Here is a 14,416-nt window from a genome sequence, read left to right on the forward strand (position 1 = left end):
CATAATGATACTGATTAAGTGAATGATTTCCATTCTGTTCACTATTTTTCATGGAGGACTACTACTCAAATCAATTTTTTCGCTTGTTTTTCAGCCGTTCACTTTCCCATCCGTATTTTTTTCGAATTTGGATTGATTGTTCCCTCGGCGTCGTATCACTTAACCGGGCATTGTTCCTTTCGTAACTTCATTTGCCTCTCTGTTATCCGTCAAAAAACAAAATAAGATCGTCGTAATTCGCATTGTAAATTAGTTCATGTTTGTATCCGGAGAAGTGTACATATCTTTTAAGTAATAATTTATTTTCTTGTATCTTTATTGCAAATTTTGCTTATTTTCGTTCAAAAAGCTGTATATTCGGTCCTTGGTTAAGTGTTTCGAGCACTTGTATGTTTCCTTTCTAAATATATTTGTTTTATTTAAACGTTACTTGACAATTGTACGCATGCTAGTCTGTACAAGGAGTCATTTTCATAATTTTTTGCAGAGAACTGAACAAAAAATTACTACCACTGGAAAATTCACCTTTAAGGGATCCAAATTAGTTTCAAAAATAAGTTAGCATGTTTATGAATGTCGGCTTTAGTCAATGTGTTAAAAACTTCTTTAAAATAATTTACTAATAGAAAACAAGAATTTGGAGTTATTTAAAATAAAATGAATTGTTTTTCTAAATTGGAAAAAAATTAACAATGCAGCAATTTTTTTTTCATGGACTATCATCTAATAATTGTACTTTAATCTGGGAGTTGTTCGTCGTCTTTTAGTAAATTAAGATGTTCCATGTTATTTTATGTTATTTTTTGTTTAATAACAGTTGTATCCGGAGTTTTAGAAGTGAATTCGTTTTACATAATACCTTTTATACCACTGACAAGTTTGACAGTTACCAATTTAATTTTTTTTTTAATGTTTGTACAGCTGATTCTGCAAATGAAAACTTCCGATCGACTATCTTCAAACTTTTAGTTCTTTACACCTACGTATTATACATATTGTACGTATCTCAGTTGAAAGGCATTTCTTGCAAATTTGTCGCTGAAAAATGGTCAATATTTCTGGTTGGGAAAACGAATTTGAAGAGATATTTGCAGACACTCTTACACCATTGTTAATTATAACCTGGCTTAAAATCATGTTACGACTTTAAGTGGAAAAAAAAAGCGTTACTGATTTGGTCGCTAGTCCGAAAAGAAATCAAGAGGAGGAAAGAAAAGAAAAGATGACCATCAGAAATTCGATGTAACAAAGCGAAGAATACTTTTCTTATGTAAGTATGTTTCCTATAAATCGTCACGTTTTTAAACTTTGGAAGTTCATATTTGATCTTCCCCATTAAAATACCATTTTTTAATAAAACAACAATTGTAAATAAAGTCTTTATGTTGAGAATAGTGTATACTTAGAAACGATGTCAATCGGCCAGAATATAACTTTTTAATGTTCTTTTGACAGCATCGAAAGTACACAACAAGAAATTTTGCGTGGTCAGATTGTGCAAACAGGGCAGTTACTCGATATAAAGCTTACCAGACTGTCAAGGCCCTACAAAGGTTTTCATTCGTTCGTTGAATCATTCAAGATGAGGCTAGAGGTGTTGCTTTTGGCGTTCGTCGCTACGGTTTACTGTGAACCGTTCGTTGAGGAGCAAGACCCTTTGTTAATGGATCAGGAGGATCACGCAACGGAGAAACGGCATCATAATTATTATTGTTTGGCGGTAAGCGGTCTGATTCTAAATTGAACGCTAGCTCCTTTTGGAGAAAAGCTTTCACAAGCCTACGTAAAATTTCCTTTTCTTATTATTGTTAGTGGTAAGTGGTGAGCATTTCATTCCCCTTCTTTCCATTGCCGTGAGGACAAGCGGAATTGCAAAATGTTCTCGCGTGAAACGTGAAACGTAAAACGTGTTATGAGCACAGTTTTTTGTGATTTGTGATAAGCGTCATCCGTCCAACTTCGACTTTGACTTCCATTCCTATTTTTATGTCAAGATGAAGAATAGTACAATATAAGTAAGTAGATTGATTCAAAGTCTAAAAAACCTACAGTAACTCTTTTAAGCGTCATTCTGGTCCTAGAAACTTTTGGGAAAAAAGTTTGAGTATCAGTTTACGCGGTGAAAACAGCTTAGAATGTGTCTCGTAAGAACGCCAAGTTCCACCAAAATTTAAGAAAAGATTGTATAAAAGATTAATTTTGAGACAAAAATTACTTGTTCTGTTGTCCGGTAACTGGATCGCAAAAAAACGAGACCGTCCCTCCCCCGCTTCTCCTCATCATTTTCCGCCCTTAGGATGTGGGGAAAAATCTCGATTGTTTCCGTTACACGTGTCAAACACCCTAAGGAAGATTACTTCTTGTCGGTGTGTATCAAGTCGCAATATTAATCTGACAACCACACCTACACGGAAAAGATATCGTACGTACTTTACTTGAGTAGTTTTACATCACTTTTATTTGTCAACCATAACAATATCAATTAGGCACATATCTTTAATTTGCTTGCTCTAGAGAAAGCGAGATGTATCATTTTTGGTTGTAACTCTGTTGGATGAGAAAAGGGTTCGGTAGCAGATCAAAATCGAACATTATGATCAGCCGGTAAAACTTCTTAGTAAGCAACGTTTGTTTGCTTATATACCGCGAACAAACTTCAAAATTTGTTTCAGATTAAAACGTTTCAAAAGTCAAACAAAAAAATGTTTTCAACATCCGCAACTTTAAGCCTCACAGCTTAAGATGTAAACAGATGAAAGGTAAGGGGTATTTTCTTTAAATGTTGGACGGTAACTCCCTTAAATTGTTAACCGTGTAGATTTGTAAATCGTGCATTTCTTTAAATCGTGTATGGACGTTTTATTCGAAAAAAGTGAAAAATTCAAACAACAAAAAATGAAAAAAAAATTAAAAAACACCAAATGAAAACAAAGCAAACCAAACATAACAAAATAAAAAAAAAAAAAGATAAAAAGCAAAAAAAATTTAAAAAAAAGGTAAAATAACAGCAACAACAAACCAAGAAGAAGGAATAAGACAAGAACAAATAAAGAAATATCAGAATATATATGAACTAAGCATTGAAAAAAATATGCAATTATTATGCGTTATAAAACAACTAAGATACCACGCGCGCCCTGATTGGTCAAAAACCGATTATGTATTGCACCATACAGAATTAATTTATCTTATTAAATTTATCATATAAAAACAATGGACCTCACTTTCTATTGGTTCACTGGCGTGATAACCCACTTGGCATGTTGGGAGAACACGAGAGAAATTTACAAAGAACAGTATGAAAAATATACAAACTGATGTTTGTTTTTAACAGAGAGGATGTTACTACAATGGGCATTGCCCAAGCGGTTATTACTGCCATAGATATTACCGCCGCTGTTGTCGACTTAACCCGCGTAGATGCTCTCACAAATCGCACTGTTCTAGCTCGCAGTGCTGTGCAAAGTACTCGTACCAGTATTATGGATACTGTAGAAGCTTCAAGCAACCGGGAGGATGGTGTCCATGGAAGGGAGTGAGTTAGATTTTGATATAATTTGTCTTTAATAGAGACCTTTTTCATGTCCTTGAAAATGTATCGCCCAATTCGAAGGCGCTTTGAATAGAAAAGTATACCTTTGAGGACAAAAGTCATTAGTCTAGAATAAAACAGTTGATAGCGTTGAAGGCGCCCTCTGATTGGCCACTCAGACCCTGAATATCCTTTGTTATTCACCTCCGTGAAATGCGCAAGGGATCTGCGCCTGAAACTGTTGTAATCGTTACAGGAATATTGAGTTAAAATCATCTTTTTGTATTTTATCATCTCACTTCGTTTTATTTGATTCTAAAACAAACATTCTCCTCAATAACGGTGGCTAGCGGTGGATATTTACCTTACCGCCTCACTGCCTGATCAATATTAACCCTTAGCCATCTCGGTTAATAGTTGTAACTATTTTCCAAGGGAGAACGACCGAAAACAGAGTTACATTCCTAGTCAGAGCCCCTGGATATGCGATTTCCAATATACAATATATCGGTAGACCGTGCGCAGTGGTTCGGTTTCCTTCAAAATCAACGTATTTAGAATTTTTTTTTTGGATTTTCGCAGCCTGACGGTTACAACTGTGGCTGTGGACAAGGATACACTTGTCAGAGATATGGGTCGAATTACTATTGGGGGAAGTGCGTGGCTAGTTGTTCCAGCGACAGTAGCTGCAAGAAAACAGAGTGCTGTTCTGGTCGTCGTTGCAAACCACGGAAGGGGGCAGGAAAATACTGTCCGCGCAAAGGGGTAATTAAATTGTTTTTTCTTAATCAAAGCTTTATATTCATTTTTCAAAGATATGAATTTACCTTCAGTCTGCGTCGGTCGAGGTTCTCTTGTTCTTAGTCCCACTCTTTCCCTTTAAATTCGTATTCCGATTCTTGAACCATATTTTTAAAGATTGTGTTGAATTGTTTTGACTTTTAAAGTCCTATTCAGCCAAAGATTCTGTTATGTCGCATTATTTCTTGATTCTACCTCAGGTTTAATTCAATTTTTTTTGCAGTCTCTAACTTTAAAGAGCTATGTTGAAAACTTAGATCAGGTTACTCTCAAGGGAAGAACAGATATGTACACTTGGCAGCCTCCTTGCATCAGATAATGACAATAAGATAAAGCGGGTTTAAATACAACGAGCGAATTTATTATGGGTCTTACTCCCTACTGGGTTGAGCAACCAAACTGAAAAATCAACATCCACGAGCTGGATTCATACCATTTGACTAACAAAATTCTCACTTGACTGATGATGAATTCTGGGGCGAAATGCTTAAAATGTGGGCGAACTTGTTTTACTTCAGCGGGCGATCTTACAAAGGGGCCAAATCCTAATAAATCCTTAAGCTAACATTGTAAAAACATTAGTCACCGTCTTTTGTCGACTGCTGATCGCGAGTTCATTCATAGTAATTACGAGGGGCAGTGTTAGATATTTACAAGAGAAGATAACGGGACATGTAGAGAAGGAGGCTTCTGGTTCAGGCCAGAATATAGGGATATGTCATATTCACTTGAGTTCTGATTTATAGATAGTCTTAAGCGGACCATCATCTGTTCACATACGAGACTAAATATTGAACATTAGGCTTAGAAATCAATGACAGTTAATGAATTACAGGCGCTGGTTTGTCCGGTCGTTCGAATGGTGGACGAACACTGTCTCAGTGGATGAATCTCTATCCGGTGGATGGCGCAGTACATCTTGTTGACAGTTATTCTCTGGATAGCGATTTATCCGTTGGATGGTGTTATTTGCCTTTTGACCAACTGGGCCTAGGATATTAAAATGTTCAGACTAATCAAATATCACGAGTTCGTTTTTACTTGTACAAATCTTCCCTTCGTCCATTATTTTTTCGTGATATTTCTTTCCTGTACTAGTTAACGGCTGAGAATACGAAGCGTGGAGAAATATTTTGACAAGCCCAGCTATGAATAATCTTAGATACTTGTCACTTGATTCAACTTAAAACTGACGTTATAAATGCTCGTTTGATAAAATAAATTTTAACTGATAGTTTTTGTTCGCTCGATGTGATTTTTAGGCCGATATTTACCACTGTGGCTGCATCGAGGGATATGAATGCCAGGACGCTGGAGTGGGAGAGTACTGGGGCAAATGTGTAAAGGTTGCGCCCCCTACCGAGGAGCCTGGATCTGGGCTCGGGGAATAGCCTCGTCATCATGCTGAGTCCAATCGAGCCAGCGATACATTTCAAATTCGCTCAGTTGGCAACATTGGTGTAATATTAATTGCTTCAAACAAAAAGGGGATAATAAAACATGGCAAATGAAACTTTGTCTGAGATGTAGTTTGGTGGTCGTCCAAAGGGCAGATATAAGCATCGAATACTTCCTGTACCTCAGAGTACCTTACTTAATATTCAAATGCTTTTTTTTCCTTTTTCTTCCTAATGTGACTGGCGTAACGTAGTCACAGTGAAAAAGTTGGTTACGCACAGCGTGATAGCTATTGTTTGCCGATTTTACTTTCATCGGATATCTTGGTCACGATGCAGATGTTCGCAAAAAGGCGCTACAAAATATTTCTTGAAATCACACAGACCCATATGCTCCACTACCCACTCCTCAATCCATGCCATTCCTAATTTTACAAACGATCATCATTACCTTGCGTCTTTCGAGGTCAACAAACATTTTCGGCTAAATTGAGAAGTACTACTAAAGGTTTCCAGGACCATATGCAGAGTCGTACAGTTCTTATCAAGAACTGTTTTTTAACTCGCAGCCCTTAATCAGTAGATTTTTTCATTCTTTTTATCTTCTTTTTGAAACTTACGAGGAAGAAGTCGTTAGTAGGGACTGATTTAAAACAGTGGATTAATTAACAAAAGAAACCCATTATATCTGTCTGTTAGTTTCCTTTGAATCCATGGTATCAGACAATCGAGAAAAAACGAATATTTTTATAGTTTTGTAGGACCTTTACTTGTCCTAGAGGTAAACGTGATATAACTTTAAGTTGATGTAGACATTGTTATCATCTGTGCAAATAACAAAAGGAAGGGTTTTGTAATGTCATTTTTTGTTTGAATTTCGGGCTTACAGTTCACCATCTCTCAACCACCAAATCCCAAATATATTTACTAACCGTGTGTTACTACAACAATGCAAAGGCATCGTGTTACATATGGACTTTTTCTCGAGTTTACCCGAAGCTTACCCATATAAACGACTTAATTTCCAAGCTTAATAAGGCCGATTTTAAAATTTGAGGCCTCTTGTCAGTCGATTTCGTGTGTTCACACTGACTATGACTAAATAAATGAATAAGTAGAGTTATTAATATGGTACAATAAACTCAAAACGATTGGAAAGCTATTATACATGGTGCCATCCTTCTTCGAAAAAAAACCTAACAACCTCTCAGTAAGGATGAAATCTGTGGGGTTTCCGAACCAGTGGCCTTCTTCGACAGTCGCTGAGATATTGAGCCAAGACTGTAACGTTTAAACTTAGTCGTGGAGTAAAGATTGAGATAAAAAGTTGCTTTAATTATTGTTCTTGAGCGAATTGGAAACTCAATGTTAAGAATTATGTGAAACAGCTAATCAAATATGCTTTCCGAGCACGTTCACTTTCATTAAATACGCATTCTAAAAACTAAAGAAAGGCGCCACAAACGTCGAACATGTTTAAGATGCCGCTTTCTATACTCTACACGCGCCCAAAACAAACTTCACACGTGGAGAAGAAAATTTGTAAAGCGTTGAACCAAACGGCAAATTTGAGCTGCTAACAGACTTCCCAGCGCTTGTTCAGTGCTCCTTGGTTCACAATAGATGGAAACGAGCAACGTGGCAAAAACGAAGCGTATAAACCGGGTGCTTTTCGTGCCCTTTTTACAAAAGACAAAAGACTTGGTTGGCACTGTTCGTACCCTTTGGCGAAATGAGGTTTCTTTTGGGATTTTCAGTGCTAGCATCGTTCTATGTGGTCAGTCACGGTGAAGCTAAGATAGAGGAGGATAGTGAAATCGCCAAGCGTGCTTATGTAAGTATGTTATTTTTCTAGATGAGAAAGACAAATCTAAATCACCTCATTTTGTAACTATTTGAAATCGTGGCGGAATTGTAGGATATCTAAGTGTAACTTCATTGACCCCGTCACGGTGGTGCCTTTTCGTTGTGAAAATCTTTCATATCATCAAGATAACAAAAAAAGGACATTGTTTTCTTTTGATATCATAAAACCACGATATTTGTTGATTGATCTATGAATAAGAATCGACATTTTTTTTCTAAAGTGAAAAGACGTATAATTTTTTTTCGAAGGATCGATATTTTTTTTCTAAAGTGAAAAGACGTATAATTTTTTTTCGAATTGAAGCAATGTTCAGATGCTCATGGTAGAGTTTTAATAGCATTCTAAGTCGATCGAACAAGACAGCTGTTGTCTCATTCAGATACATAGATACATCCAAGACTACCGCAAAATTGTCGCAAAGGACAAACGAATAAAAGGGGTAAGTTTCTAAGGAAACTGTGGTGCTGCATCGGTGGAAGAGTTTAACAAGATAATTTGGTTTTATCAATTGAGTAAATAACGTAAAGAGTTTCTAAGCTGATGTTTCGGGCATTACCCATTCGTCAGAGCGAAGGACAGTCGAACTAAAAAATCTGTTGAAGAACCGTTTAAGCGCGCCGCATCTATCAATGATATTTTTGTTTTATCAACTGGGTTGATAATGTGAATTGGCCACCGTAAAGAGTTTCTCAGCTGTTGTATCGAGCGTTAGTCCTTCGTCGGAACGAAAGACAGTCGAGCTAAAAAATCTGTTGAAGAATCGTTTAAACGCGCTGCATCTATCGGTGATATTTTTATTTTATCAACTGAGTTGATAATGTAAACTGGCCACCCCAAAGAGTTTCTAAGCTGATATTTCGAGCGTTAGCCCTTCGTCATCACAAAGGACAGTTGAGCTGAAAAATCTGTTCAAGAAGCGTTCCAACACGCCGGATCTATCGATGCGTGTAAACAGTTACGAAGTCAGATAACCCTGTGTTGTAAACTACTAATTCTCTCAGTGCAAACAATCACCAGTAACTACATTATCCTGTAAGATTTACTAAATTTTGCCGTACCAGTTAGGCGAAGGTAATCAATCAATCAATCAATCAATCCAACTTTATTTATCGAGGGTAACACGAAACAGTTACAATACTGATAAACTTGTGGCCCTCCTACAACAAATATATCCTATTTATATACTGAAAATATCCTATAAATATATATATATATATATATATATATATATATATTATATATATATGCACTAAGAAAAAGGAAGGTAAAAGGAAAATTCCCAAGTTATTTATCACTCTTCGACAAAAACACACTAACATTTCACGCAACATATCATTGGCAGATACCATGCGGCAACTATTATTGTCACGATGGATTCTACTGCTACAGTGGTAACTGCCGGCCCATTCGCTCCTGTGGAGCTCACGATCACTGCCCCTCGGACCAATACTGCGACATTCACCTAAGGGTCTGCAGGAAAGGAATCAGGAGGTGTTATGCCCACCATGAATGTGGTTACGGGAACATCTGCAAGGGTGGTATCTGTAAGAAGCGAGAGTGCAGGAAGCATACAGACTGTCCTGATAACGAAGCCTGCTATTATCCGGGCATCTGCAGAGGCTACCAAGCTTACTGCCACGAGGGATACCCAGGATATTGCAAGGATGGATATGTTTGTGTAGCAAGTGAGTTTACGGAAAGTATTAGGATGTAATGTGGATCATTACGGACCAGTCATTCTTTATCACTAGGTTGGGGGGGGGGGAGGGGAATGTTAGATTTTGGGGGATCGCATGGTTTTCAGGGGAAATGGAGAAGGAATCAGAGTATGAAGGTGGGAGGGGGGGAACTATTAAAAATTGACAGCCGATGAGGGGCGAACATAAATAACATTTACCGAGCACTTGTAGGCATTTGGTAAATTTTTATCGTGACACAATCAAACCCTCCCCCCCCCCCAGCCCATGCCATAAATAGTGACCAGGCCCCGGTTGTTCGAAGCATGGATAACACTATCCAGTGGGTAAATCTCTATCCGGTGGATAGCGCAATAAGTTTTGTTAACACTTATCCGTTGGATAGTGATTTATCCCTAGGATAGTGTTATCCGGCCTTAATACAACTGAACCCAGTCCTTTACAAAAACCTGTTTCTTTTTGCGAATAAAAAAAAAAGTTTTGGTTTGCAAATGAAATCATTTTATTATGATTTAGTAAAGTTTCTTTATAATTCACCCCGCTTTGTAGATTTTCTCCAAAAATAATGTTGTGATTCACAAGTTAATCCTTGTTAATGTTTCTGCTTTTGTAGAGAGGTGCAAAAAACGTCAATGTAATAGTAAGTACGATTGTAAGCTTGGTGACCATTGTGTGGGAGGATTCTGCAAGCCTCAGCCGGGATTTTGTTCGTCTGATGGAGACTGTGACAAAAACCAATGCTGTGCCAAAGGAAACGATCAACATGGAGTGTGCAAGAGTCTCGTCAAACCTGGGCGCGGATTTTGGTGTCCATTAAAGGTAAGAAAGACAACAACAAATTGTGTTCAAACATATACAAACTTGCAAGAACAACGAAGGGAACGGAAGTTGAAGGTCTTGTTTTTCATGAACTGCAGAAATAAGTGTCTAAGAACAACCTCTCTTGCGTAGTTAAGGCTACGATCACAAGAAAGTCATATTTGTAAAATAGTGAGTCCAACAAAGAATGTGTTCTTTTTTCCACCAGGTTAGACATAAAAGATAGAATCTAATCCTGGTTTAGTGTTCAAAATCCAGCGGCACAGACCCAATGAAATTCATGCTGTACCGTCTCTGGTCCTCTAAACTCCCCCCCCCCACCCCTCGAAATTAATTTTCATCCTAAAGTTTGCATTTGCAAAGCTTGCAATCAACCTCTCTGTTGCTCTGTTAATAGAGCATCCTTCTGATAAATCGTAACTTGCTAGAGCTTAAATCTTCATAGGAAACTCAAATCTCCTTTATTTGAATTGCCTTTCGAAGAATTGTGGCAAATGTTTCATATCCTTCTTTATTTATTACATTTCACCCTGTTTTCACAGCAATCTGTTCGCGAATGTCCTTGTGTGCCTGGATATGCATGTGAACAAACCACCACTAGCACCGTCTGGGGAAAATGTCTGCCAACCGACGGGGGATCTGGATCTGGGTCAGGTGACTTTTAGGTCACGTGATGAAATGAAGAGCATCGGGCACAATTAATGTGTTCTGAATTGTTCTATTGAATTAAAATAACACATCTGAGATTATTGTGGGACGTGCTGGTCTTTGTTTGTTCGATAGAGTTACCGATACCAGTAAAGCGATATCAGTTAAGGGGATTCCTCACAATAAAAGTTATCGAACTATGTTTTTGCGACTTTCCTTAAAAAACTTGTACCTCACCGATCTCTGTTTCGAGAAATACAATAAAAAAAAGATAGGTCACCGTGCTGGCTTAGAAGATATGATGGGCCAATCTTACCTTATTTAAGCCTGAACTGTTACTAGCCACGCGCGTTGTTCGATCGTCGGTTCACGGTACATTTTGCAGCAGCAAGAAGCAAGGGTTTCTATAGAAACACATGAAAAACTTGATTGGTAGAAAGTCTCAACTGTATTGCATTCTCGAGCAACGGGCTTCGTTCATGACAGAGTCAAAATTGTTTGAAGAAACACCTCCTGGTATCAACGGGCAAGTTAAAAAATTTGTCTTCTACTGACTAGATGTGAAAAAAGATAGAAAGGAAAGCAGAATTCTAAAAACTGACGTTTCTAGAGATACTCCTTTGTTTAGACAAAACAGAGTTTCAAAAAAATTTTTAATGGCGATTTGTCGATAATTTTTTTAACTTCCAGATTAATGATAAGTTATTCAAAAATGGTGCACAAGAAAAGGCAGGCAAAAGCTTTGCATTCATTGTGATATAATCTTTTTTGGACTGGACGGTCATACTATTAAACACAGAGTTACCTTTTCTTCGATGAACACGACAAAAATGCAATAGATTGAATCAAAAGTAACTGATCACAAGATACCAATCACTTTGAACATAACAAAATGGTTCTTACCTCAGTCATACGAATTTCCCACCTTTAATTATTTTTGTCAAGGGCCATGGCTCTTTACTGAAGGTCAGCATTGAGCTTGGTTTCAATTTTCCCAATCAAGTTTTTTTTGGTGTTTGCGTCAGATTGTACATGAAGTTTCAAGCTGTCCCTGTCTACAGCAATATCGCAATGAAACCCTTTAAGCCTTGGAGAAATAAGCTGAACAGAAAATTAGTACTCCTTGAGGGAAAGCATCACTTGTTACAGTCAGTATCACTATCATTCACTAGACTAAATATTGCAAAATGCAAGTGTATTGTCAGTTACACACACAGACAAGGTTGCGATTCTGCAATTGTAATCGATTAATCCATGCTTAACTGCTTGCGTCTGACTTTAAAGGACCCTAGAAGAGAGCTGCAGCTATGTTGGATCGACTTTCGTGATCTACAATCACTAAGCACCTCAAAAAGAATTTTAACGATCCTGTATCTGTTAGAGATTCAAGATCTTCGGGTTTCTTTTAATTCGATCTTGCATCGTAAGGTAATGAACAGATGCATTAGATAGACCACGTAACCAGAAGATTCAATGCTGCAATGATGTTAGATCGAATATCACAATCTACAGTCATTGCAAACCACAAAAAGACTTTTGACAACTTGATCAATTGCTGATTCAAGATGGTCAAGGCGTTTAATTCTATCGTACATCGGCAGATAAATGCAAAGATGCACAAGACAAGCGGTTTATCCGGAAAGATGAATTCTGCAACGATGGTAGATCGACTATCATAATATACCGTCATTGCAAAGTATGAAAAGACCTTTGACGACTCTGTACCAGTTGGTGGTTAAAGATCGTCAAGGTACTGTATTCGTCCGCACATTGAAAGATCAATGCACACACGTATGACCACGTAACCAGAACTAAGAGAATTTTGCAACGATGCTGGATAGATTTTCGTAATCTACAGTTATTGCAAACTGAGAAGACCACTGATGATCCTGCATCGATTTAATTTTTCAATTTTGCATCAATTGATCAAGACGATCTTAATTTAAAATCATTGCAAGATATACAGAGATAAATGACGATCGTGAATTGATTCGTAATCCAAGATCATCCATCGATTAAGAAACCAAACCTCGGGAATAACGTCTGACTCTTTTTCATTTTCATGCCGAATGTTTGTTGTTCTAATACCTGTACAGGCCAATTCTGCCCCACTCCACTTTCCATCTTTGATACATCTTCTTGCTGTTGAACCGGCCACCTTGGATTCTTCTTTACAAGAGAACCTGCATTCTGTGCCGTTTATAATCTCTGTTTCACCAGTTTTGCATCCTAAGAGCACAGCATTGATAGGTAACGGGCACGTGACAGCTAAAACAGGTACAAAAATAAAATTGGGTGCGATGTGTTAATTACGAGTTCTCTAAGATCTTTTAAGAAATTTCATTTCAAATTACTGCTTGAGCTGGTGCAAATTTTTCTGGTCTAAAAAAATTGTTTCTCTTTTTCTTGACCTTCGTCCTTTTATCATATCATTAACTGAAACAAAGGAATGTAAAACGGACACATTCTTAAAATATTGTTCCGAGAAAATTTTGAAGTACAGCATGTATCTTTTCAGGCACTTTGCCATTTAAGCAACTGAAATCCCCACAGACTAGAGAGTTAAAAAAATGTCGGCAGACATTAAACTTCAGGCTGCCTTCTATGTACAAAACATTAGCTCTTATGTCACACTCAAAAGTCCTCAATCAGGTAATACCTATCCATGCCTCCTTCCTCTCTATACACATGAATCACTCTTAAGTTTTGCTATTGTTTTACAAACCCCATGTCTGCCGGTAGCTGTCATATGCCACGAGTCCATAAGCTCCTCCGCGGGACAATGATATAACGCTTACAACAGTTCCATTGAAGACATCAAATTTGTAAATCCAATTTCTGCTCCACCCAGTGATGAATAAATAAGGAGAGATGAAGGAAACTGAATAGAAGTTTAAACCATTTTGCTGAAAGAGTAAAGTTCTGTTGTTCCCATTGTAATCAACAGATTCAATTGCGCCTCTGAACTCGTCCACCCAGTAAACAAGTTTGTTTCGTCGATCAAGAGTGATACCACTTGGCCAAGTAAGATTTGACGTTACCATAGCAAAACGTTGAGTTCCATCTAAGTTTGATTTCTCGACTTTCGGGGTGTTTCCCAATGCATTCCAAAACATCAATCTGTAGAGGAAAGCATATATATTGTGGGAGGAAATAGACAAATAAACTACAAGTTCATCCCTACAGGTCTGTTTCGTGGTTGTCCACTCATCAGGAGATTTAATGAAAATAATCTTTACCATCGCTTATATACAATATAATCTCATTTATGCAGCGCGAAGTTTAACAATTTAACAGTTTAGTTGCGCACTCATCAGGGGATTTCCCCTGATGAGTGGGCAACCACGAAACACACCTGTAGGGATGAACTTGTATTTTATTTGTCTTTTTCCTCCCACAATATAGACATCGCTCTACTCCTATGTATTGAGCACTGTTTTAGAAAAGTCAAATTTTACACTTCAGCCGACTTCATTGATGAATGAAAATAAATGAATCGACAATCCCCGAATAACAATCTTAGAGTCCGCTGGCACTAACTCTTAGGATGGAAAAATGCGTTGAATCACGATTACAAAAACAAAATGGTCGTAATTTTCAATTGAAAAAATTCTTATTTATTGACTTTGTCCTTACCGAAAGAAATCTCTCAGAT

General features: G+C 37.5%; 3 protein-coding genes across 3 annotated transcripts in view; 2 read left to right on the plus strand and 1 right to left on the minus strand.

Moving 5' to 3' along the window:
* Window positions 1-1,483: 1,483 nt before the first annotated feature.
* LOC131795340 (uncharacterized) lies at window positions 1,484-5,846 on the plus strand. The gene is made up of 4 exons (XM_059112919.2): window positions 1,484-1,720; window positions 3,335-3,535; window positions 4,115-4,297; window positions 5,596-5,846. Exons 1-4 carry the CDS (start codon window positions 1,583-1,585, stop codon window positions 5,722-5,724), a joined length of 651 nt encoding a protein of 216 aa, XP_058968902.2. The 5' UTR covers window positions 1,484-1,582; the 3' UTR covers window positions 5,725-5,846.
* Window positions 5,847-7,446: 1,600 nt separating this feature from the next.
* Window positions 7,447-10,784, plus strand: LOC131795333 (cyclic nucleotide phosphodiesterase inhibitor-like). The gene is made up of 4 exons (XM_059112913.2): window positions 7,447-7,564; window positions 8,940-9,282; window positions 9,908-10,113; window positions 10,656-10,784. The coding sequence occupies exons 1-4, from the start codon at window positions 7,463-7,465 to the stop codon at window positions 10,776-10,778; spliced, it is 774 nt and encodes a 257-aa protein (XP_058968896.1). The 5' UTR covers window positions 7,447-7,462; the 3' UTR covers window positions 10,779-10,784.
* LOC131795313 (low-density lipoprotein receptor-related protein 6) overlaps window positions 9,773-14,416 on the minus strand; it is a 14,572-nt gene continuing 9,928 nt past the window's right edge. Inside the window, exons 4-6 of the mRNA XM_066174513.1 lie at window positions 13,487-13,881; window positions 11,078-13,029; window positions 9,773-10,831 (exon numbers count right to left, since the gene is read on the minus strand). Of these exons, the coding sequence (XP_066030610.1) occupies window positions 12,710-13,029; window positions 13,487-13,881 (715 nt within the window). The 3' untranslated portion in view covers window positions 9,773-10,831; window positions 11,078-12,709. The remainder of the gene's footprint in view (window positions 10,832-11,077; window positions 13,030-13,486; window positions 13,882-14,416) is intronic.

This window comes from Pocillopora verrucosa, chromosome 11, assembly GCF_036669915.1.
Source record: "Pocillopora verrucosa isolate sample1 chromosome 11, ASM3666991v2, whole genome shotgun sequence".
Taxonomy (NCBI): domain Eukaryota; kingdom Metazoa; phylum Cnidaria; class Anthozoa; order Scleractinia; family Pocilloporidae; genus Pocillopora; species Pocillopora verrucosa.